Genomic DNA, 22913 nt, shown 5'->3' with positions numbered 1-22913 from the left:
TGATTGGCCCATAACACCAGTCCCAGTGCCCACTTATTACATTTTCAAACAAGCCACTGTGTACTTTCTCCTGCGCTGCCCCTCACGACACCCCCAGAGCCCCTTCTGCACCCACCTTCCAGTCCCTCTGCCAAACTCTCCTTTGCTGTGATGCGCACAAAGATCTGGACAATCGGCTACTGGTGTGCAGAGCCCATGGCCTGGCATGTTAACCAGCACTGTCTCACTGTTCACTTGGGCTCCCATCTGCCTGGCCGTCTCCCTCTGGTGTCTCTTGGCTTATATGTGGGTTGGGAGCTCCTTGTGGCAGGGACTGTCTTTTTGTTCTGTGTTTGTCCAGCTCCTAGCACCACCGTAATAATACAGCAGAGGTGGGTGGCCACTTCCAGAAAAGGTTTTCGGGTAACAAGAGGCCAGAGACTCCTCAGCCATGGAGGGAGGCTGGGAAATGGCCTCTCAGGTCAATGGCAGGTGGGGGCACTGCCAGTGAGTTTTGCCCCTCCCCGGTCAATGCCATGCAGCTGGTCTTAAAGAGATGCCTGCAGGGAACTTATCTCCACTGTCTTACAAACATGTCCCATGCATCCAGCTGTGCTCATCTGCCTGCTCTCTTCCCCTTTCTGTCCACCGCTCAGTCAGTTTCCTAGGGCTCCCTTAGTTCCTGAGGGCCCTCAGGCGGCAGCCCTGCCTCAGTTGCCCTACGTGTAGGGGCATGAGATTGTGAAAGTCTTGACAGGGAGCTGGATCGAGGGTAGAGCCTCTGCCCCCGACACACCCCTTGTCACTGCTTGGACAGAGAAGGTGCTAACGGGGGAGCAGAGGGGTACGAATTGGCAGCAAGAACGAAATGGGTTCAAAGAGACAGCAAATAGAGTAGGGTGCCAGCAGAGGCAGCTGATGTGCATGGAGTCAAGGAAAAATCAGCAACTAGGTCCCTCATATGTGCCCACAAATTGCTCAGTGCCTAATTGCTGTCTGGCAAGCTGTGGCACCGTGGGTATCTGACTCACCCCGGGGACAGCCTGCCTCTCCAAACCTGTCACCGTCAGACCGAGGCTCCGGGAAAGCCGCTGAGCTCAGCCTCAAGTGCTAATTCCCACTTGGAAGGGTTTAATTAGGAACCTGCATGGACAGATCTTTGCCATTCTGGGGGAGGCTGGGGAAATGCCAGGCATGCCCTGCAAGATGCCAGCAGCTGTCAGTACCCCTTCCTGTGTCATGTCTAATATGATCCTGCTGTCAAGCCACGTCTCTGTTCTGGCCCCAGAACAACGAGGAGAGCATTTGTGACCCCATAACCTCCCAGTGCCTGTGGGTGGCCTGGCGGGGTTGTGAAATGAATAGGCCGGAAGGAGACATATCCCTGCATCCTCCCTAGGCTAGGAGTGCACTCGCTGCCCCACATTCACACCTTGTATGGGGCTGTCTCCACAGCAAGCTCGAGTCCCAGCGAGACGCTCGCCCAGAGCTGCTGCCTAACTGTGTTGTCATGACAGTTGCTATCAGCGAAGCTAGAGCGAGAGCCCGGGCATTAGGGCTTGGCAAGTTATTTTGCACTTTGTGTGTCCAGCAGCTCCCCCTGCACTATTCCATGGGGTCATTCCACAGGAGACTGCGCCCAGCAGAATGGGGCTGGGCCCAGCCACCTGAGCCAGCCTGGCCTTCGCTGGTGAGTTGAGTGACCCCAGCTGCCCGCACCGCTCCTCCAGATACAGTTTAGGACACTGGAGACCAGTCTCCCCTTGTCACACTTGTGTGACTTGGAGGATAGGCTCTGCCCATTGGTCAAACCGACTGGGAGGATCCGTTGAGTGGGGGTCTGTCGTCCTGCCAAGGACTGCATGGGAGCCTGGCACAGCAGAATGGGGCTGCTGGTGAGAACAGAGAGGGCTGCATGCACACAGCCTCCCTGGGACAGAAGCAGCGAAGCCTGGCCAGGCAGCCCTCCACTGGGTACTTTGGGAAGGCACTGCCCACAGAAACCTGGGTTCCCATTTTCAGAAAGCCATTGATTTATTTTCACTGGCCTGGGCTGTGCCAGCTGGCAAGTATACCTGGACCCCATGATCCCGGGGGCGGGCAGGGGTGTTGGATAGCCAGCTAGCTGTTCTTGCACAGCACCACACCCAAATCCCCTGGGTTTGCTCACATGGCACCCACAAAGCACGCTCACACACAAAATCCTTGGCTCCTGCATCCTGCTCCCTCGGTATATCTACATGGCGAAGAGAACCCCATGGCAGTGAGTCCCAGAGCTCAGGTCAGCTGACTCAGGCTCATACTACGGGGCTGAACTTAGCAGTGGAGACCTTCCCGCTCGGGCTCCGAGACCCTCCCCCCTTGCCGGGCGCCAGCCCAAGCAGGAACGTTACCCCGAAGTGAAAACCCGAGTCAGCTGACACAGACCCTGCGACTTGCTACCCCTGGGTTTTGTTTGTGCAGTGCAGCTGTACCCCAGAGGCTCTAGCAGTGCCTGCTTTAGGGAGGGAGAGCTCTGTATGGAGCCCACATCACTGATTCATCCCTTCATCTCTGGGAAACCTTAGAATTGCCAAGCCACTGAGCCCCTCTCCGGGGCTCTAAACACCTGTGGGAAGAAGGGAAGAGTACCATCTCCTCCCCTTCATGACCTGTGCTGAGGGCGTGCACACCACTCACTGCTCCAAGGAGAAACCTCGTTAATCCAACACCCCCCCCAGCCCGCTCCCGGCTTACCTCTCGCAGACACGGACCGTCCAAGCGGCAATGATCCACAGGGAGATGCTGAAGACCAGCAGCACGGTGCCGGGGCAGATGGTCATGAGAGTCTTCATGACGAAGCGGGTGTTGAAGTTGATTTTGTTGAGCGCCCCGATGCTACGTGACGAGGCGTCAGTGAAGAGCTTGCTGTGCAGCAGCATGACCCGGGCAATCAGGTACAGGCGAAGGAACATTGGGATGGAGAGGATGATGTCCACATCAGCCTCTGCCCTTGAGGGTGTGTAGGAGAAGGCCAGACGTGCTGTCCAGAAAAATTTGTACTCCCCAGGGATGGGGTGTATGGCACAAACCAACATCTCCAGGCTGATGTAAAGGATGCGCTCATAAGTCATCGCTATCCGCCAGTCATCAGCGCCATTGTCGATCACGAAGAGCTAGCGGGATGGAAGGCACTTGATTAGAGACAGTACCCGGTTAGCAACACCCTGCCTTCCTTCCCATGGGCCCAGCCCCTGGGAATGGAGACCGCAGGCAGAGTGTGAGGGAATTCATACTGGCTATGGTACAGGGTCCAGAACCCTAATGTGAGCTCTGGGCGCTGCCCTGACACTCAGAGGCCCTGCCCCAAAGCGCTCACAGTCCAAAGAGTGGGATGGGGAAACAGAGGGGAGGCAGTTTGCCCAGCAGCACCGGTGAAACAGGACCCAGGTGTCCTGACACTGTGTCCCATGCCCAAGCTGCCCCATTTAGGCACAGAGGCTTTCTTGGCTTGACTGGTAGCAGCTGCCCCCATGAAGCCCCAGGACCCAGGTTCTAATCCTACTGCTCACACCAACCTCCTGCTGATGCTTACTCAGGAAGGCAGTGCCGCGGGAATCATGTAAGTAACAGCAGTACATGGGCAAGATCAGGCCCGTAGCTTTTCATCGCCATCCTTGGGCACCTGTGGTGCGTGGAGGCAACTTGTGCTCACTTAGCCCTGCCTGATTGGAGCAGCAGTTGGGTGGGCTGCCACGCGTGTGCCGGACCCGGCTGAGCAGCCTGCGAGCAGAGCTCAGCGGCAGGGTCACTGAAGTCAATAAAGCAGGCTGGAAGAAGGATCAGCAGGGATCCGGCTGAATTGCTGCACTCCAGCATGGGAGTGTGTTTATAAACTCCAGAGCAAGTTCAAGGTCAGGTTTCTCCTAGGGAGCGCACAGACTGGAACCTGGCTTAGGCAAGGTTATTTAAACCAGGATAGAACACTCCAGGGGAAAGCTTTCCCTCTCCGGCTCTCATCCCTGCGTTTCCCTGTTTACCACCGGTTCACGCAGGCACACTGCTAGGGGCGGAGGGGAGCACTTCTCCAGCAGCTTTAAAAACTAAACAAACGGAGTGGGGAGGCTCCACACCAGGTGATAGTGTCTACACTAGCACAGGGGCTCAACCCAACAGCGCAAGCCAGCTGAGTGCAGAGCAACCCTAGCACCAGCACTGCCGGCTGAACTGCCTTAGAACAAGGCTTTCAGCATGCTTAGGGAGGCCAGGCACAGTGAGAGCTTGTGCAAGACAGCCGCATGGAGAGGGGGCCAGCAGCCCAAGGCACTTAGGTGAGCTGCATGCCAGGGCCAGACCTTTGCAGGCTGCCTTGAGGTGGATACTGTCTGGCAGACCTTGGACTGGGCACAGGTGATGACCACCTGCTGGGCTGCTTTGGTGCGAGGGAGTGGCTCATGCAGCTTTTCAGCTGGCCCCATTTGCAGAGGGGCAGCCCCTCTGCGCATGTGGCATGATGGGACTTGAGTAGCCAGGGGCACCACCCAAAACCAGCAGTCCTAGTGGATAATGTAGCAGGAACCACCGGATAAAAGCTCTGGGGATTAGCAGGGGCCGAACCAGAAAGAAATGGAGATTGTGGTCTGCGTCGTGTACCTTTGGCTTGTGAATGCAGGGACAGAGCGCTGTACCTGGAGTGCAGAGCCTGCCTTACCGCTCTCAGGGCCCTTCTCCCCCAACCTCTTGTCCCGGATGCTGGGAGTAGCAAGAGCCACCCCCTACGTTGATGAGCTCGCTGTCTAAACAGAGCACGGGTAGGAGGGGAAACAGAATCCCAGGGAGGGCAGGTGACTTGCACAGGGCCACCCAGCAGGTCAGTGGGAGAGTCAGGAACAGAAGCCAGGTCTCCTGGCTCCCAGCCTCGTGCCTTATCTAGCCCATGGTGCCTCTCTAGAGTGCACAGCAGAGCCTGCAGGGGACCCAGGGCCAACCCGGGGCTACAGAGCTCAGGCCACCCCAGTGCTCTGAGTCAGCCCAGCTGCGTCAGTCAAGGAACTGCCTGAACTGCCTTAGTGCAGGGGGGCTTTGTCCAGCCCCCTTTGCTCTCAGCTGCCTCCCCTCCCAATTCATTTGTTGCTCACACTGTGCCTTAGAATGGCCCAGCCCCCAGCTTCCATGCTGAGCATTGCACTGTCAATTAACATGACTGAATGGCCCTTAAAGGTCCCCTTGTTCCCAACTGCTCATGGATGGGCAAAATCAGAGCAACACAAGGGGGCAGCTAGCTTTTCAACTGCAACATTAAACACGCAGGTTTCAGAGTAGCAGCCGGGTTAGGCTGTATTCACAAAAAGAAAAGAAGTACTTGTGGCACCTTAGATACTAACAAATTTATTTGAGCATAAGCTTTCAAGAGCTACAGCTCACACACCCTGCTGTGAGGAAAGATCCCATCAGTTTCCCATGGCAACAGCAGGTTCATCCTGGGCCAAGCAGTGAGGAAGGACTGGCTAAAGAAGCAGGATCTCCTTGGCTTTTATGGTCAGGCTGGCTTGCGCTGGGGACACCGCACTGGAACGCACCAGGGCTGGAGCCTGCAAACCCTTGTTTATCTGCGTAGGTCTTGTTCCCATGGGGATTGTGAGTCCTGGGCCCCAAGGCTGTCTATGTGGGGCTCTGATGGGTCAGTGCATTATTGTATTCATTAAGCACTGACCATCACTCAACTCCATAAGACACGCAGAGGAAGACTTGGTCTCCGCTCCACAGAGCTTACACTCAAACCACTTCTTCAGCTCCTTTTTCCTAAGTAAAGCCCAGCTCTGCCCCCGTCACTGCCTGGCTCAGCAGAGCTTTGGAAAGATGCAGAGGCTAGGAGACCTATGTATGACAGCCAGGCTGGCTGCTCGCTGCCAGGGCAGACCCTACTTGCTGGGTCTCAGAGGACTGCATCGAAGGGGTTCCCAGACTGACAAAGCAAGGACAGCAGCAGCACAAAGAGGTGGCTCTGGGCTCAGTCACAGGTCAACCAAGCAGGAATCTCCTCCAACCACTGACCCCTAGACTGGAGAACACACTAGAGAACAAATCTGCACAGTGCCCAGGGTGGGGAGGGGGGGGAAGGGGATGGGAACTCCTCGGGCTTTTCCATCCCTGGTTTGTGATTCCTAGCAGCTCAGTAGGAGGGATAGGCACACCAGCCACCCTTAGTCATGGACAAACTCTCTAGCTTGGAGAACTAGGCTTGCCAGAGACTCAAACTGGAGTTATGTTCGCTGAGGCATCATCCCCTCCCCTCTCACTTTAGTTACACATATGTTCCATCACTCTGGGGAAGGGGGGGGTTTGAGCTCAGGGGCCCAGTAGGGTTGTCCCTCCTTTCCCCAATTCTCACCAGCCACATAAGTAATTAGAGCCCCCAAAACTTGCAGTCTAAATAAAGACACAGGGACAGAGGGGAGCACGGAAGAGATTGTCCTAGGTCCTGCAGCAGGCAGCTCCAAGACCAGATCTCAGGCCTCCTGGCCACTGGATTCCCTTGAGCAAATTCTGGAAGATACTGGCTCCCATGTGGCCAGGACCCCAGTCTTATTTCCCCACTTGCCCAGCCAGGGGCAGCGCCTTACAGCTGCTCTGAACAGCTCTGCCTAGGGCTGGATGTGAGCATCCGTCTTGGGAAAACAAACCCACAGGCTGACTCACCCAGCTACTTGGCCTCTCTGCCCTGGTCTCTTTGGAAAGCTCCGCAGCTTGTAGCTGGTTTGTGTAAGCAATTGTTCATAAAAATGCTCCAAACTGTCAGGACGCTGCTCGGGGTGGTAGTAGCTAACAGTCCATTCTTCCCTGCAAAGGGTATGACAAATAAACAGCAACAGAAATAGCCCAAAAGCTGTTTGCCTCCTGGGGTGGGGGGGGGGGTGATTTCGTTTTTGTTGGTTGTAATGTTACTCCACCAGCAGGGAAGTGAAAAGGGGTTGTGTGTGTGTTTGTGGTTTTTTTTTTTTTTTTTTTTTTTTTTTTTTTTTAAAGCTTTTGCCTTTGTAAAGTTTTCTCCAACATGCACGCTAGGAATGCACCATCGCGACCGGGGTTTCCATGGAAACCACATCCAAATTCCAGTAATATCCAAATAGGCTTCCCCAGGATTGCCAGTAGGGAAAAGCGCGAGCACACTTGCCACAGTGGCTAGGAAACAATGATGCAGCTGGAGAACAGGGAAGGAAGAAACCAAGGCGCTCATGCCTCTGTTAAGAAGCACGGGCCTGTAACCATCGGTGTGGGAGAAGTTCCAGTTGGGGCAGCATCCCGGGCACCCGCTCTGGCGTTTGCTGCCACTTCCTGCGTGCCCTCTTACAGCTGGGGATTCAAGCATGCTGCAGTGTCACAGAAGCGCAAACCTGGCTTCTACAGGACTCATCAAGGGATGACTTCTCCTTAGTGCTCGGGGCAGGGCTGTTGAGAGGAGCTTGATCCGAGGCTCCGCTTAGGCCCTTGACTTCACTCTCAGGGAGAAGGGGCCATAGGCATGGGCAGCTGGGCACATCCTTTCAAGCCGACATTGCAGTGCATGCGTCTGCATAAAGCTGGGACTTTCAGCATAACAATAGCTGTTGTACACCCCAGCGGGGGTGTCTGCCTCTTTCAGAGCTTCCTGCACGCTGCCCTTCAGCTCTGCCAGGGTACAGGCAGTTCCTTCTGGGCAGCCTGGAGCCAGCTCCGGGGGCTCTGACCCTCAGAGTGTTTTACACCTAAATCAGTCACAGCCAAGCCCTTTCTGAAAGCCAGCCCTGCCACACGCCTGCTCGCCTTCCACCCAGCATGTAGCAGGCTGAGCCTGTGAGAAAGAAGTGAAGCTTGCTCCACAGGCACCACCTTTAGAGCAGACAATTCATGTGCTGAGGGGTTGGATCCTGCTTGGTTAAAGTCAAGGGGAGCAGAATAGGGCCTGTAGGTTCTGTGTGCAGTGGGATCAGTCCTGATTTCAGCTGTCTGTGTCCACACCCATACAAGCTCAGTGCAGAGGTAACTGCTATGAGCCTTGATTTGGTAGGTGCCAGTTATCCTGATTTCAAGCAGGGTTCGGCTGTGCATTGGGCCAGGCCGCAGAGAATGCACCCGCTGCTTTAAGTGCTCCCAGTTCTGCAAAACCCTCCAGCAGATGCTTAACTTTAAACACAAAAGTGCACAGCTGAATCTGCTCCCCAGTTCCTGGTTAGTTCTCTCGCTTAGTCTGCTGGGGGAGGCAAAGCAGGATGGGGTTCAAAGGCACAAAGGACAGTTTGGCACCCAACTTCCTTTGGAAGCTGGGCAGCTCTCCCTCACGTGCTGTCTTTATCCTTCCAAAGAGCCTGGGCGGTGGAGAAGGGCTCTCTCGGTCCGTCTCATTTACACCCCGTGCCCTTCCTTGGGGGCATGGCATTGTACTGGTGCTTGGAACATGATCTGCATTGAGTCTACTGCTCTAGGTTCTGACACCTTGCTCATCAGCAGGGTGCTGGGATTAAAGAGAGGCCTTTTCCCATGCAGGAGGCTAGGGGTACTATCCCCACAGCACCCCTAGCCTCAGCCAGCCCACCACCAAGCCACATCCTTACAGGAGTGCTATTGAGGCAGGCTCGAACATTAACTGCCAGAGGCCTGAGCAGCCAGCGATGATCCTTGTCCACTGTTCTGGGGGCTGCTGCCAGCTTATCCTGTAGTTAGCTTGCCTAACACTTTCCATCATAAAAGATTCTTATGTCCTTTTCTTTGAGAAGCTGTAACATCTACATTGTTTGCAGCAGGCCTTTGAACTTCGGCAGGGACAAAGCCTTGACACTGGCGCCCTGCCTTTTGCTAGTGCTGGTCAATTCTATTCAACTAAGGCTGAGTTATAAACTCTTTAAAAAGTCACTGTTATCCTTTTCTCACTTGCGTTCCTCAGGCAACGTTGGCAGCCTGCCAGAATAACACTGGCCGCAAATGCTCTACAGAGCTGGGCCCACACTGCAGCCAAAGCAGCAGCAGCACCCATGGCACTTGGAACCTGGGGTAAAAAGAAGTTAGGGCAAGTCCCCGCCATGCTCTCTGCCTCAATTTCCCTATCTGTAAAATGGGTTACCCATCTCCTGGGGAGCCAAGATGCTTACGTGGTTAATGTGCGTCCAACATAGGGAGAGGGGAAATTGTTACGTTTGTTCCAAGCGTTAGTAATCGTATTAGGAGAAGCGGCCCACAATGAGCACCTCAGTTGGCCTTGGCCAATGCCTGCTCCTTGGGTAGCACGGAGCACACACTGGACAAGAGATGCTCAGCACTGCCATTCATGTATTCTACACATCGCACTCTACGTTGTCGGGGGAGGGAAAGGGGGCCCTACTTTTCTCTCCCCCAAACGCCTCTGTTACAGGCCAGGTTCTGGATCAGCTGGCAGCCTATTCTGCTCAAGAACGGATCGCTCTGACCTTAAGAGTGAGGTAATTGGTTCATTAGCATTCTCAGCCTGCAAGCCGTTAGCTGAGAGCGAGAAACCCCAATCCCTGTAGGAGAGGACAGGCTCTCACCTTTGCTCTTGGAAATCAGTGCACATATGCTTCCTGCACTGGGCATCCCTGCTTGGGGGCTGGGGGAGAGAGCAGCAGACAAGCTTCACCCCACGTGACCTAATAAAGTCAGACAGAACAGGCAGATAAGCTGCCTTGAGCTACCAGCCCCCAGCCAGGATTCCCTGATGACAGTCTCAAGAGATGCAGCGTCAGGCCCCTCCATTCAGTGCAACTTCCACAGAACTGGCTTGAATTTGGAAAATTCAAATTGAATTTGGGTCCTTGCCTAGTTGGTTTTCAGACCCCCTAATAGAGAAGGGACATGCCTATATCCCAGTCCTCAGCCAACCTGTGGCCATGCCCTGGAGGTTGTTTGGCTGAGGCCTGGCTCAGCCCCTCCCTCCCCATGTTGGAAAGATGCAACCCTACAGAACCGCTGGCCCAGCCAGGCGAACGTTCAGCACAGCCTGAACCGGAGGTAGTGGGAGGTAAAGTAGCTTCATGTGACTAAACAGAACAAGCAGTTGTGGACAGCCTAATCTCCCCAGCAGTTGCCTTCAGCCTTAAAGCTGCCCCCCCCCAAAGTCCAACAACAGAGAGGGGTCCTCTCACCTGCACCACCAGGTCGGCACTGAGGGCACGGAGGTCACGCTGATGGCAAGAGGGGAAACAGAGTTGGTCTCACCCCAGCTCTGTGCAGGACCTGGCCCATGTGGCTGGGGCCTCTCACTGTTATCAGAACGCAAGTAACACTTGCTGTCAGCCTCTCCTAAGGCAAGGCCAGGTTCCCTTGTCTGCAAAGGTCACAGGCACCAGGCCAACTTTCCTTCTGACGGAAGGAGGGATTCCATCGGATCCAAACTGCAAGGGAGCCAGGATGGTGCCTTGGAGAAGGTCTAGTCTCTCAAGAAGCAACTTGCAGCACCCACAGCCAGTATCCTCACCTGCTCCCCCTGCTCTCAGCCCCTCGTGAGTGACAGGCTCAGCCTGGCACAGGAGACAGGGAGGTGGAAACGCTCATGCCTTGGCCTCGCCTGTTCTTTTCCTCACACCCAGTGGTGGTGGCTGGGTGCTGTGCTGGTGGGAGATGCTCACTGTTCAGGAAGCCGCTCACTCTCATTTTGTTAACTTCGTAGGAATGGAGTAGCAAACGGCCCTGAAACCAGAGTCAAGTACTCCCAAGTTCCCTAATGCGTCTCCGAGCCTACACCATCCATGCCTGCCTGTAGCTGAGCTGCCCATAGGTCACCCATGGGCTGGAGGAGGGGCTCCAAATCTTTCTCCGAGAATAATCTGTCCTCGTTCATCTCCTCCCATTAGGTGTTCATTCAGGCTTAAGCTCCCCTTCCTCCCCCAGCTGTCTTATACCCCAAACCTGGCTTAAAGGGTACAAGGAAAATTCAGCCTCTGATCGGCTGCAGCTGGAATCTTCTTCACAGTGTTCCGCTACGGGATTCTGGGCGAGTGCTAGTGCACCGCCCTGTGCTCCTGTAGTTAGTGTCTGGCTGCTAGGCCCTTCCTGTCAATGGTGCTGAACCAAGCCGCAGGGGCTCAATTCAATCCTCCGGCCCCTCGAAAAAGAGGAAGCACTTGATCCAGTGTCTGGCTGTGGCTGCCTCACTGAAGCCACCTTCACCCCCAGTCTAGCTGTGGGTGCAGACAGGCAAAGCCCTTGGCACCAGGGGAGCTGAGCTGAGCCCCAGGACAGACAAGGCCTGAGAGCATAGGTGTGCTGCCCCCTGACCAGCTAGAGCCCCCAGGGTGGCCAGGGTGCGACAGACCCTTCAGGGCCAGGTAAGCACTCGGCAGTCACACACTATCAGGAGGTCCAGTGGCTGCATGTGCACTGATCATGGCTACAGGAGCTGGCCCATCCCTAAAATGCCGGATGTGGCACAGGTCCCCTAGATGGTGTAGATCAGTATAACTATCTAAGCCAATGAAGTGCCACTAATTTACACCCGCTGAAAATCTAGCCCAGATACTCCCCATAGATTTGAAGACATCCTCACTGGGAACGTGAGCTAAGCCCTCGTGACTCGGCTACCTACCGATTCAGAGTTTATCTACCAGGACCCTCCCCACACATGATTACAGGGTGGCAGCTCTGTGCTTCTCCAGCTGGTGAGAGCCCATCTTGTCTCCAAGGGGAATATCATTGTGCAGTCAACGCCCAGTAGGACAGTAGTGTCAGTCTGTGACAGGGAGCAGGAATATCTCAGCAATAGCCCCACCCACGTTCTCGTTCTAACTGGGCCTTAGAGCTTTCCACTGCCCAGTTCCACCAGGGTCAGGTGCTTCCTTCCCTCTCATTTCCCACAGTGCCAGCTCTTCCTCTCTCTCTCCCCCCACCGTCAGAACGGACTTGTCTTTACTGACAGCTACCAGACACAGACAAACGAGGCTCCCTCCTCAAGCAATCACACATGGGAGCAGCATGCCAAGCAGCCGCTCTGCAAATGGATAGGGACAGCTCAATCCAAACCGACCAGGACAGGGGAGTGCTGTAATACATCACGCCTGGACTCTCACAGCAAACCGACTGACAAACAGTTGGGGCTGGAAGGGGGGAGCCCATTCAGCACCATCCCGCTAGAGTGCAGCTCCCAGTCGTCTGTCCCCCACTGCTGGGGGCACTGCCCCCGGGCAGAGCCGCAGAGGGACGAGGGTGGCTTAACCCCAGGCCCTGGAACACTCTGCAGGCTCCTGGCAGGATCTGCTTTCACCAGGATAGCCAACCCCCTCAGATGTCGTATTTTCATTACAACGGTGTCACTAGGCTGTAGTTGAGCTCAGGGCCCCAGAGTGTTCAGTGCTGTATGTACACACAGCAAGAGAGACCCTGCCCCAAGAGCTCACAGTTTGAATACACAAGACAGAGGGCAAGAGAAAGTAAATGCAATGGCTGCCATTCTACATCTGGAAGATCAAAGGCCAGGCCAGATTAAGACTAGGATGTGCATAGAGGGTTGAAAATTGCAGCCTAAGGGCCTGGGCCAATGTGATAGGAGGCTGCACCAGAGCCAGGAGCTGATTCCAGCTTTGCCCACTCCAGTCTAGTGCTGTGTTCACAAGTCCCTTCTCTTTCCCCTTGGGCTGCCATGCCATCTGCCTCGTAGCTTCAGAGAGTATAAGGACCATTAGATCATCTAGTCTGACCTCCTGCAGCCACTTACTGATGTTTGCTAACTGTGCAGCATTCCAAACTGCCTGGACTGCCAACTAATCCTCCGGCCTGTCCCTCTTCAACTAAGCCGGAAACTCCCTGCTAGGAGCCAGCAACCTGACCTGCAGCAGTGAAGGAGTTAAAGTTATTCACCCTGGAGAGAGGGGAAAGGACCAAACTGACTCCTGGGGCAGGGAGAGGAGAGTTGCTTATTAAAATAAAGAGGCAGCTGAGCATACAGTTTACCATGGGTCATGGCCTCACAGCAAAATAAGACATTCGTACAGCGAAACCATCACCGAGAAGAGGGAAGCTGGTGGGAGCGAGAAAGCTGAGTGTGGGAGGAGACAGGCATGGAGGGAAAATAATGTAGGCAGGGAGGGAGTCCCTCCAGCTGGCGGGGTGGAGGGGCAGTTGGGGGTGCATTGTGTCTCAGACAGTCCAGGACGGAGTCCTCTTTGCTGATGCATTCTGTAAAAAGCGTTACATACAATCGACATAAATCATAATGAATGATAACAGGGTGTATACCAAGCTGGTGGTGTTTGCATGAGAGGCCCCACCCGACTGGAGGTGCTGGGCAAGCGTTGGGTGAGGTCTGCTAATTCCCTGATGCAAGGGGAGGTGACAAGAGGAGATTTGGGACTAGCGCATTAAAGAGGGAGGATCTAGGGTGTGGGCTGGGCAATCCAAAGGGAGGAGCTTCAGGAGCAGCCAGGCCTCGGAGAAGGTCTGAGCTGAGCTTTATGGTACGATTCAGTTTTTTACTAGTGACTAAATCAGGAAGGGGGGTTGTTTTGGATCCTACACAATGTCCTGATTTTGTTTCAGAGCCAATGGGAGAGGCACTGATTCACATCATCATCCCACAGATTTGTAATTTCCAAGCCAAGCTCTAAGATTTGTGGTATGGTGCGATCCATCTTGGGCAGGCCGAGCAGGGATCCCAGACCCTTCCGAGATGATCGTATGCCCCCGTAGAAAGAGCTGCTAGATGGGGATGTGAGGAGAGGCACGTTCCAGACAAATGACCTTAAACAGAGAGAAAAGCAGGGGCCCTTGGATTAGCATCCACAGGAAGCTTTCGGGAGGAACATCCCTCCTGTAACTCCATGTGCCACTGGCATTTGCATTAATCTCCTTAAGCTGTTGCCACAACTCCCTCATGGTCCACTTTGCTAAGGCAATGTCCTTTGTAACCTTGCAGCACTGAGAACTTCTTACCATGTTCTGCACGCTAGCTCAACCTCTCCAGCTGCCTGGCATCTCCTGATGGGTGCACCTCAGGCAGGCAAGCCCAGGGATCTAGCTGCAAAGCACTGATTGAGTGGCACTCACTGCCCATCAAACTCGCTCTATGCTGAAGTGCATGAAGCAGGATCCGAAGAGGCCCCAGCAGCTGTCGGGGCTGCAGATGCAATTATCGGTGTCCGCAGTGAAAGGCAAGGCTGGGTGCCTGGGGAGGTCTCGGCAACTGGGCCCAGGTATGAGTGTCAGTCGAGTGCGAGCAAATGAGTAGGAACGGGCAGCCCAGGGCAGATTTGAGTCTGCGATCACAGCCTGAGCTCCTGGCTTGGCCCAGGCTGCAAAGCTGGGGACTGAGGACCACAGAGAACCAAAGCCCAAGGCAGAGGGGTGGTAGTTATCCAGCCTGCTTGCATCCCCACGGTGACGGGGAGAGAGCTGCAGGCCCTCTCCCAGAGCGCCTCCACTAGCCAGGTCTGGTGGATCAGCAGTGCTTCAGCAGGGCTCAGGGCTAGGTTGGCAGGAGCCCAGCGCTGGGCTCTCTGGAACATCGGGCCCCAGCCTCACACAGGGCCTGGGCCAGCTCCCACAGAAATCAGTGGCAAAGCTGCTGGTGGTTGCAAAGGGAGCAGGTCTATGTCTGTTCTCACACAGATTGTGAGTGAACATACAGCTCACATAAGGGCAGCTAGAGGATTTCTCCCTGCAGGGCTATTCTGATGGCTGGGCTTCACGCTTCTGGATAGTGACAGGCTCCCTTTCAGAGCTTGGCTCCAGCACATCCTCCCATTCCAAGCAGAAGCAGCCATCACACCTGGCCAGACTCGCCCAGGCTGGGGGCTGTTGTCGCTCAGTGGACGAGAACTATAAATTGCCCATGTACTTCATTAAAGCCAGACCCCATGAGAAATGAAACCAGGAGCCCGAGCAGATGCTTTTCATCTGGTTTTCTTGCCAGTTGGGCCTATAAATCCTCAGGAGGAAGACATCTCGGCCTTGCCCCTCCTGCGTCAGGTCAAAGTAACGGTGCGATTCAGCTGCAAATGCTAGGGAGAGCGAGAGAAGTTCCCAGTGCTGTTGGGCGTGCCAGGCGCCACGGGACAGCATGAATGTAACTGGAATAAGACCAAGGTAATGGACAATGGCGGGAGTAGAGCGGACTCCCCAGGCATCACACAGGGATCTGATGAGGCAGAATCTTTGGAGCAGAGTCTCCATGGTGACAGGCCTGTGCTCTCCATTATCCCAGGGAACAAAAGTCCCACTCTTTTCAGCCCCCTCAACGCCAGAAGAGCCAGGGCGCGCCATGGAAGGGCAGGGCATTTAGCACTATTCTGTGCTACAGCATGGCGGCCTGAGGTCTCCCCCTCGCCTGGTCACATAGACCGCCAGTGGCTGGAGCAGGCTGGACAGTGCATGGCCCAGCGTACCCAGTGACGCAGGCTAAGAGCGGGAAGAGCTATCACGATGTCAACTGGACACCATTGCCATGAGGCAGGAACGTTCTTCCATCTGCAGCCTTGAACCTTTGGGGCCTGTAACTGTTGACACTTTCGGTGCTTTCTCCTGAGCATCTCTTGTTGGATGCTGCAGGCAGGATACAGGTTCCATGGGCCAACAGTGTAAAGTTGCTAACCTTACATCAGAGTCAGGCCCACTTCCACGCAGCCTGACCTGCCACTGTGAGAAGCCCCCTGAGCTGTTAAACCCTGGGACTTAGCTCTGGCATTGCTCCAGCACTGCACCAGGGGCTAAGACTTAAGAACTAGCCTATTGCTATGGCACTGCTAACAGCTCTTGCTTGTTCCACCCATTTGTGACAAAGTGGGACTGTTCTTAATGTGTCCTCTGAATACTGATGGGGTGCCTCAATTTCCCCTAGGCATTTCTTAAGTCTCTAGGGGGTGGGATAAGGGGGTGTAATTGTTGCAGAGCAAAGGACCAGTGTACATAACTGGCCAACACTCTGTCTCCTGGCAACTGATGGCCTGGGCCCTTCCCCCTGCAAGGTGAGAGCTAAAGGGTTGGAGAACAAAGGAATCAGGTGACCTCCTGGCCCGGGAAAGGGACAAAGCCCAGAGGAGGTGGTGCTGGAGGGGGAGTCAGTTTGGGGCTGGCTGGGGACAAGGAGCGAAGTGCAGATGTGGTTGTCTGGCTCACTGCCCCCCAAAATGAACCCGGCTGAGGGGTCCTGTTCTCTGTACCTACAAGCTCTGTGTTAGACCACGTTCCTGTCGTCTAATAAACCTTCTGTTTTACTGGCTGGCTGAGAGTCACGTCTGACTGCGGAGTTGGGGGGCAGGACCCTCTGGCTTCCCCGGGAGTCCCGCCAGGGCAGACTCACTGTGGGAAGCGCACGGAGGGGCAGAGGATGCTGAATGCTCTGAGGTCAGACCCAGGAAGGTGGAAGCCATGTGAGCTTTTTGCCCTGCAGACAGTCTGCTCACAGGAGAGGAGACCTCACCAGAGTCCTGACTGGCTTCGTAGGGAGCAGTTCCAGAGCATTGCCCACCCAGGGACTCCGTGACACCATTGCAACAGGGAACTTCCGCCGGCCTGGGCTCCAGCCTTCGGGAATGCCTCATAAAGCCATGACTCCGCTTAGGGAGCTGATCTGCCCAGCCAAACCAAAGGCTTTCCAAAGGAAAGTGCCACCAGCCTGCTGTCTGGGGCACTGAGAACAAGACCCACGCAAAGCCCTCTACACCGGGAAGGGGACTGACAACTGAGGCAGCATGGGATGGCATCCCTCGGTAGGAACAAGGTGGATACGACTTTGCATGGAGCTTGAGCTCTTCTTCAAAATGCTGCAAGAACATTCCTGCTCCCCAGCCCGGGGGAGGGCAAAAGGAGTAATCCCCATTTTCCAGCAGGCACAATGGACCCAGAGTCGACTAAGGCACCACAGTGAGTCTCTGCCAGAGCTAGGAGGCGGACGACTAATTCTGTTCGTTAGCTGGAAGTCCACTGTGCCAGGCACTGTACAAACACAGAACAGTCCACAGGCATTACATTAGAACTCTAAAGTCCTGGACCCAGACTTTATCCACCAAATATCACTGCCTTATCTGCATCTCAGTCCCAAATCTCATACTGAACTTCCTGACTGCAGCTCCAGGCTGAGGTGAGCAAAGACCAATACTGAAACCCAGGCTTCCAGCTGGAAAGCCTTTCCTGAGGGAGGAAAAAAATCCTCCATCTGGGAAGCAATTTCCAAGTGCCCTGTGGACAGACCAGCAAGGGGCAGCCTCTCTCTGCACTGGTGCATGGGCAAAGCTTTTCTCAGCCCTGTAGCGGCTCGTGCCATCCCACTAGGGTTCACAAGACAGCATCGCTATTGGAGCACCAGCCCATTGCAAAGGGACTGGGAAATGCAGGGGGCTGAGCTTTTCAAGAACACTTAGGGGATGTATTAACTTTCATGTGAATTTGGGCAGCTTGGGGTCTCAGCCTCAATGGATGGGACTAAATCAATTCCTGTCAGTTATTAGTAAAATATATAGGCAGCTAGAGACCAGCGTGACATTTCAATTCAGCTCTAACACCTAGAAGTTAATGCTCAGAAAATACGTCCTAACTCCATCTGGCTCTTTATTCAGCCTAAATATGCTGTATGTTTGGGAAACTGCAGATACTCTGTTCCTCTTTGAGGCTAGGATTGGCTGGGAGCTGTTCAGAGAGGAGTTTTTTGCATTTTGCTGCACAATAAGGAAAGAAATTGCTTCCTTGTAGTGGCAGATTTTACACTCCAGACAGGAACATGTGTCACTTAGGTTTACATGTTCTTGTTTGTGGCTGATAGGAAGACACTGACTGGGGAAATTCAGAGATTCCAAGACCATATGAGACCATTGTGATCATCTTGTCTGATCTCCGGTACTTCCCAGCCCATAGCCCTGCCCCCAAGTGATCCCTAGAGCAGAGCTGTTGGAAAACCAGCCACTCGCCATTTAAAAGTTGTCAGTGATGGAGAACACAGCACTACCCTGGGTCAGTTGTTCCAATGATTAATTCCCCTCACAGTTAAATATTTACACTTGATTTTCAGTCTGAATTTGTCTAGCTTCAACTCCCAGCCATTGGCTCCAGTTAGACCTTCCTCTGCTAGATGGACAAGCCCCTCCCCTGATTTAATATTTGTTCCCAGGTAGATCCTCAGATGGGGAATCAAGTCACCCCTGAACCGGCTCTTTGTTCACTTAAGTACATCGACTCAGAGAACTCAATCAGTACAACTGACCAACCAGCCAAACCGCATGCTTCTCCGTTGCTGGCTGGACCTGCAAGGACCCAGCACCCGCAGGAGAAAGTTACAAGGAGATGGACGTCGGTCACAGTTGGTGCTTCTGGTGCATTAGCTACTAGTGCTTGGAACATGGACCTCAGCTGCATGCAGGGATCCAGGCTTGCTCCCCTGTCCTTCAAGTCACATATCCAAGCCCTGGTCGTGACTGACTTGCAGCAATTACAGATATTGAGCAGGAAAGTCAGTATGTTGGCAGAGTGTTTTATTAACAGAAGTCAGCTGCTAGGTCAGGCTTGGGTTTCCTCCAGGTGCTCTTGTGGAAGATTTTTTCCCCTGGCCCCTCTCTGCTGTTCCTACAGGTTGTTCTGACCCCTCAGTAGCAGAGATTCTTTTCCCTTCACAGCTTCTCCACTCCATGCTGTGGAGGACAAACACTGTCTCTGGCTTCCTGCTTCTCCTCTCCGAGTGCCATACAAAGCACACATTGCTGCAGAAGGAACTTGGATAGGTCTTGCTGGGGCTGTTCTCGTTGAGTTGCTTTGAGTTTATGACCAGTAGCCTAATCCCACTGAAAGTTGCCGAGTCTTTGCTGGGCAAATATGAAAATGCCACCTGGAGATGCTAGGACCAAAGATAGGTGTGTGGGTGCCAAACATTAGGCTCTTGAATCCAAGGCCTTGATTCAGAAATCAATGGGAATTTTGCCTTTGTTTTCAATCAGAGGTAGATCAGATCTGTGATGCCCTGTGCCCAGCTCAAGGGATGGACTTTGTGAACTTCTCACCAGAGAGGACAAGCAGGCGTGGGGTGAAGCTTGCATTGACAAAGCAGCCTTGGGGGAGATTATTTCTGCAAAGGCCAGAGCTCTCCCAAATATTTACTTTGAAATGTTCAGCTAGAGGAAAGGTCAGCAACTGCTCATTTGCCAGTCCCTCTGGTGGAGTCGCAGGTCAATCTGTGCATTGCCCAGATGCCTTCTACTGCCAGAGCCCGAGGGGACCCTGGGCGTTTTTCATGACAGTACAACGTGGGTTCTTGCAAAATCAAGCATCTTATCTAGCCTCAGCTAGAAGTGGCCGAACATTCTTCACACGCTGACTGTGCAGTGAGGAAAACAAACTTTTCCCTCAGGGCAGCAGCTTTTACAATTCGTGACAAATGTTGCTCCTGTCAGGAGTTCTCTGTGTGCTTGGCAGTGGGTGATTGCAAAACTGGGGGGAGGGGCGGGGGGCGGCGCAGGGCGCAAAACTGCCAGCTGGACCAGTTCTAATACTAAAGGATCTGACAAGCCGCACTGGAGGTCTAGGAACTGGGCAGTGCCTCTGATTGCTGCTGGCCTGGGACATGGAGCAGCATTGATGGGGTCCCTGTGACATGCAGCCTGAGGAAGAGCTAGCTCAGGTGATTGGCACCTGGTCTGAGTGCCCAAGTTAGCTCAGTTTGAGTGTGAGCAGCTACTCTGCAAAGCTGTACCAAATTACCATGTGCCCCCTAGTGCTACACTCCCCCAGCTGTGGCGCTAGGACTTCTGGGGGCATCTCTCATGGGGTTTTGAGCAGCTCTGATTTTCCTGGTGAATTGTGGGAGAGCTTGTCTGTCCCTGCACACACAGGGGGGAAATGTGGGAAGGCACTGGAGGACTATCATCTTCACTGCAAGCCGGGAGAGTCCCTAGGCAGAATGCAGGCTTCCTCTCATCCCCAGGAGGGCCAGCTAGCTCAGGCTGCGAGCAGCCCGTGAGACCTGCAGCTGCTCTTCAGTGGTTCCATTGCCCTTCTGACCATTTGCTTTTGGAGCCCCCGGGGTGTGGTTCTCCCCACACAGAGCATTGCAGACTGCCAGCCCCTCTCGCAGGTAGCTGTGCTGCTGGTTCTTCCTCCTGGATTTGCCCCAGAACAACCCCCTTGGCTCACTCTGAAGAGATTGCTTCCAGCTTCACTCAGGGGCAAAATCTTAAAACAATAGCACTTAGAGAGGGAGAAATTAAGCCCTAGAGATGAGAGAGGGAGGGAATGTAAGAGCAGGGACTGCTGATGCTCCCAGTGCAGGAGGCCTGAGTTGGCACCACCTCTACAGACACTCATGGGCTCCTGCCACTGGCAAAGGTACATAACACTACAAATAAAAATCAGGGATCTGCAGCGCCTGGGTCAGAGTCTGTACATTGGTGTGGATGGACCTCTGGTCCCACCCGGTCTGCAATCTCTAGGTTCCCAAGCCCGGAGCAAGGGGAGCTTGGTCCCACTGTGTGGGAAGTCTCCATTTACAAAGGGTTAATAAGCTATGGAGATGTTACCGACAGGAGCTGCAGTGCTGGAAATGGGGACAAGACCATCAGTAGCAGGAGCTCCCGAGGGCTCTCAGCAGCCCGGTGGCCTCTGGGATTCTACAACAATGCACAAGACCTGATTAGCCAGTTACCAGCCTGTGCAAACTCTAGGAACAGACCCTTCATACAAAGCACAACCAGAAATTCACCTGCACACAGAGCGTTTTGTTCCACAGAAATTGGGGCTGAGCTGCAGGCTCTTGGCTCAGGCTTGGGTCCATTTCCAGTCCCCCTCTTCGTTTTTCCATTTGGCTCCCATCAGACATTTCCATAAAGTGCCTCCTTGCTGCAGGGGGGCTTTTCTGCTCTCCTAAGAGCTGCCTTGGTGGGGCTATGACCTGACTGTGCTGAACATGGCCAAGTCTTCCGTGAAGAAACATAAAAATGACCCCCAGAGCCCAAGAGAACCCCATCACCAATGCACAGTGTGGGTTTTGTGGCTGCTGAGTCCTGAAACCATGGCACAAGAGGCAACACTAGAGAACAGGGGTAAAGTTAACACTGGTAACCACAGGCAGCACGGCCTAGGGGAGGAACAGCGTTCGAGCCAGGAAGCAGAACTCTGCTAAATACTGGGGTTGAAAAGGGCAGTTCTCTTCCATACCAAGATCAGCCGCTTTGGACCGGCCAGCTTGTCAGGGTTAAGCTGGGCTTTTAGGGGACTGGCGGAGCTTTGGAGCCTGCTGGGACAGAGACTGTGGACGGGGACGTTAGTTTGCTCCCAATCTCTGTCCCTCACTGTCTAGAGCGAATGTGTGTGTTGCTCCTCCCCTTTCACAGAGAGGAAAGTGGCCTCCACAGTAGGCCCTTCCCAGCTACCAAACATGGCCCCAAGAACGTCTCCCTTTTGGGCAGAGCCCCACTCAGCACAAACACGACTAGGCGATGGATGAACTCTTCCCTCACCCAGCCCCAGTTTAGCACCCATCCCCTGGGAGCAAGCGCCTTTCCCACCCAGGCTCCTGGACAACGCGCAAATGCAGTGTCTCATCACACTTTCCTGGGTATGGTTTTATCAACAAAGAAATCCACATCAATGTAACATAGCTCATCTCAGAACTTCTCCCCAAGCATGGCTGTTCCTCCCTCAGGTCTGCTCAGCCCACCCCCTAGATCTTTCTTTAGCAGATGCTGTAATGAGCCCCTGCTAGTCAGCAGTGCTCACTTACTTCTGCTCCAGCAGGCCCTGCTGATGGGGAGAGGGGATATTGCCTGCCTGTTCAGACCCTCACATAGCATATGTGGCAGCATCCCTGCTGGTGAGGCTGAGGTGCAAAGGGGAAGCTGCTCTCAGGCAGGAGCAGCCTGTGCCCTGCAGCATGGAGGAAGTGCTCAGATCCATGCTGACTGGAACAGCAGCGCTGGCCAGTCTCCCCAGCAGAGCGCTGCTCTACAGTGGGCAGGTACTAACTCCTTAAGAAACGTGTCTCAAAACACCGCAGCCCAGGTGCAGGTTTCAGCATCGGGCCTCTGGGGCTGCTCCAGGGAACAAGCAGGCACCAATCTAACTCCTGGCTGTGGTTGGGCATGGGGTTCCAGCATGGAGGAAGGGGGCTACTCTCTCATGGTTCCCATTGGATCAGGCATTAGGCACCTGCATCCCCAGGGCTGCTCTCACTTACGCACCAGCCAGCAGGTCAGTACCAGCCAGGGAGGCCCCAAGGTGTATTGAAGCCTCTTGATGCCCTCTCCCCTGCTGGGTACAGCATAGGATCCAGCCCTGCCCTTTCCCTGACGGCCATATAGTGCTTTGAAGTCCAGGCTGGCCATGTAGAACGGAGGCTCCCCATGTCACGGCCTGTGCAGATGCATTCTCTGCCCCCAAGGCTCACCATTACTTCATTCAGAGTTAGCCTGAGCCCCCTGCAAGGCGCGAGACCTGCTCAGGTAGAAATTAAGCCTGGCAAGGAATCACGCACAGGTCAGTGGAACTCAGACGCCGGCTCTCCCCTGCACAAGGGTCCCTCACCTTCCTGCAGCACCACATGCGATACCACAGCCAGCCTGGAGGAAAGGCTGAGAGCAGGGCAGGCCCAGCCACTTGCAGCTGGACAGCTCCCAGCTAGAGCAGCCTTGGCATTCCCCTGCATCAAACAGCAGAGAATAGGGAAGTCTGGTGGGAAGGACCATTAAACCAGAGCAGCTGAGGCAGAAGTGGCTTCCCAGCCCCTCCACTAGCAAAGCTCCCTCCCAGCCCAGCCGACTCACGGCCTGGCGCCCAGTACAGGAAGTTTGCTTTTCCAATCACCTCTCTTCACACACATTTTCCCCTGCAGGTGATCACACAGTGAGCCAATGGCTGGCCCTGTCAGTTCAATGAGGCCAGCAATGTGGCCAGACATGTGAACCCCCACTCCAGGCACTGCGGGATGAATCCTGCTGCATGTAGAGATTGGGACCATGAAGCCTGCTGCTCCTGCTCAAGGATCATGCCGCTCTTGGATTCCA

At 54.4% G+C, this 22913-nt stretch overlaps 1 protein-coding gene across 8 annotated transcripts in view; it reads right to left on the bottom strand.

The window, feature by feature from the left end:
• Positions 1-22913, bottom strand: part of KCNN3 (potassium calcium-activated channel subfamily N member 3) — a 73317-nt gene that overhangs the window by 33129 nt on the left and 17275 nt on the right. For 6 of the 8 annotated variants that reach the window (XR_006276848.1, XR_006276846.1, XR_006276847.1 and 3 more), the window contains exon 3: positions 2716-3134. The exons of 1 other annotated variant lie outside the window; for it this stretch is intronic. Coding sequence is in view for 4 of the 7 variants with exons in the window: in XM_043501840.1 (XP_043357775.1) it covers positions 2716-3134 (419 nt within the window). In the remaining 3 variants the exon portion in view is untranslated. Of the gene's footprint in view, positions 1-2715; positions 3135-20614; positions 21265-22913 lie in introns of those variants that run through there. One more of the 8 variants, XM_043501838.1, reaches the window with a different exon arrangement.

This window comes from Dermochelys coriacea, chromosome 24 (assembly GCF_009764565.3).
Source record: "Dermochelys coriacea isolate rDerCor1 chromosome 24, rDerCor1.pri.v4, whole genome shotgun sequence".
Taxonomy (NCBI): Eukaryota; Metazoa; Chordata; order Testudines; family Dermochelyidae; genus Dermochelys; species Dermochelys coriacea.
Note: the sequence above shows the minus strand (reverse complement) of the source record. Positions and strands in the feature narration are given on the sequence as shown.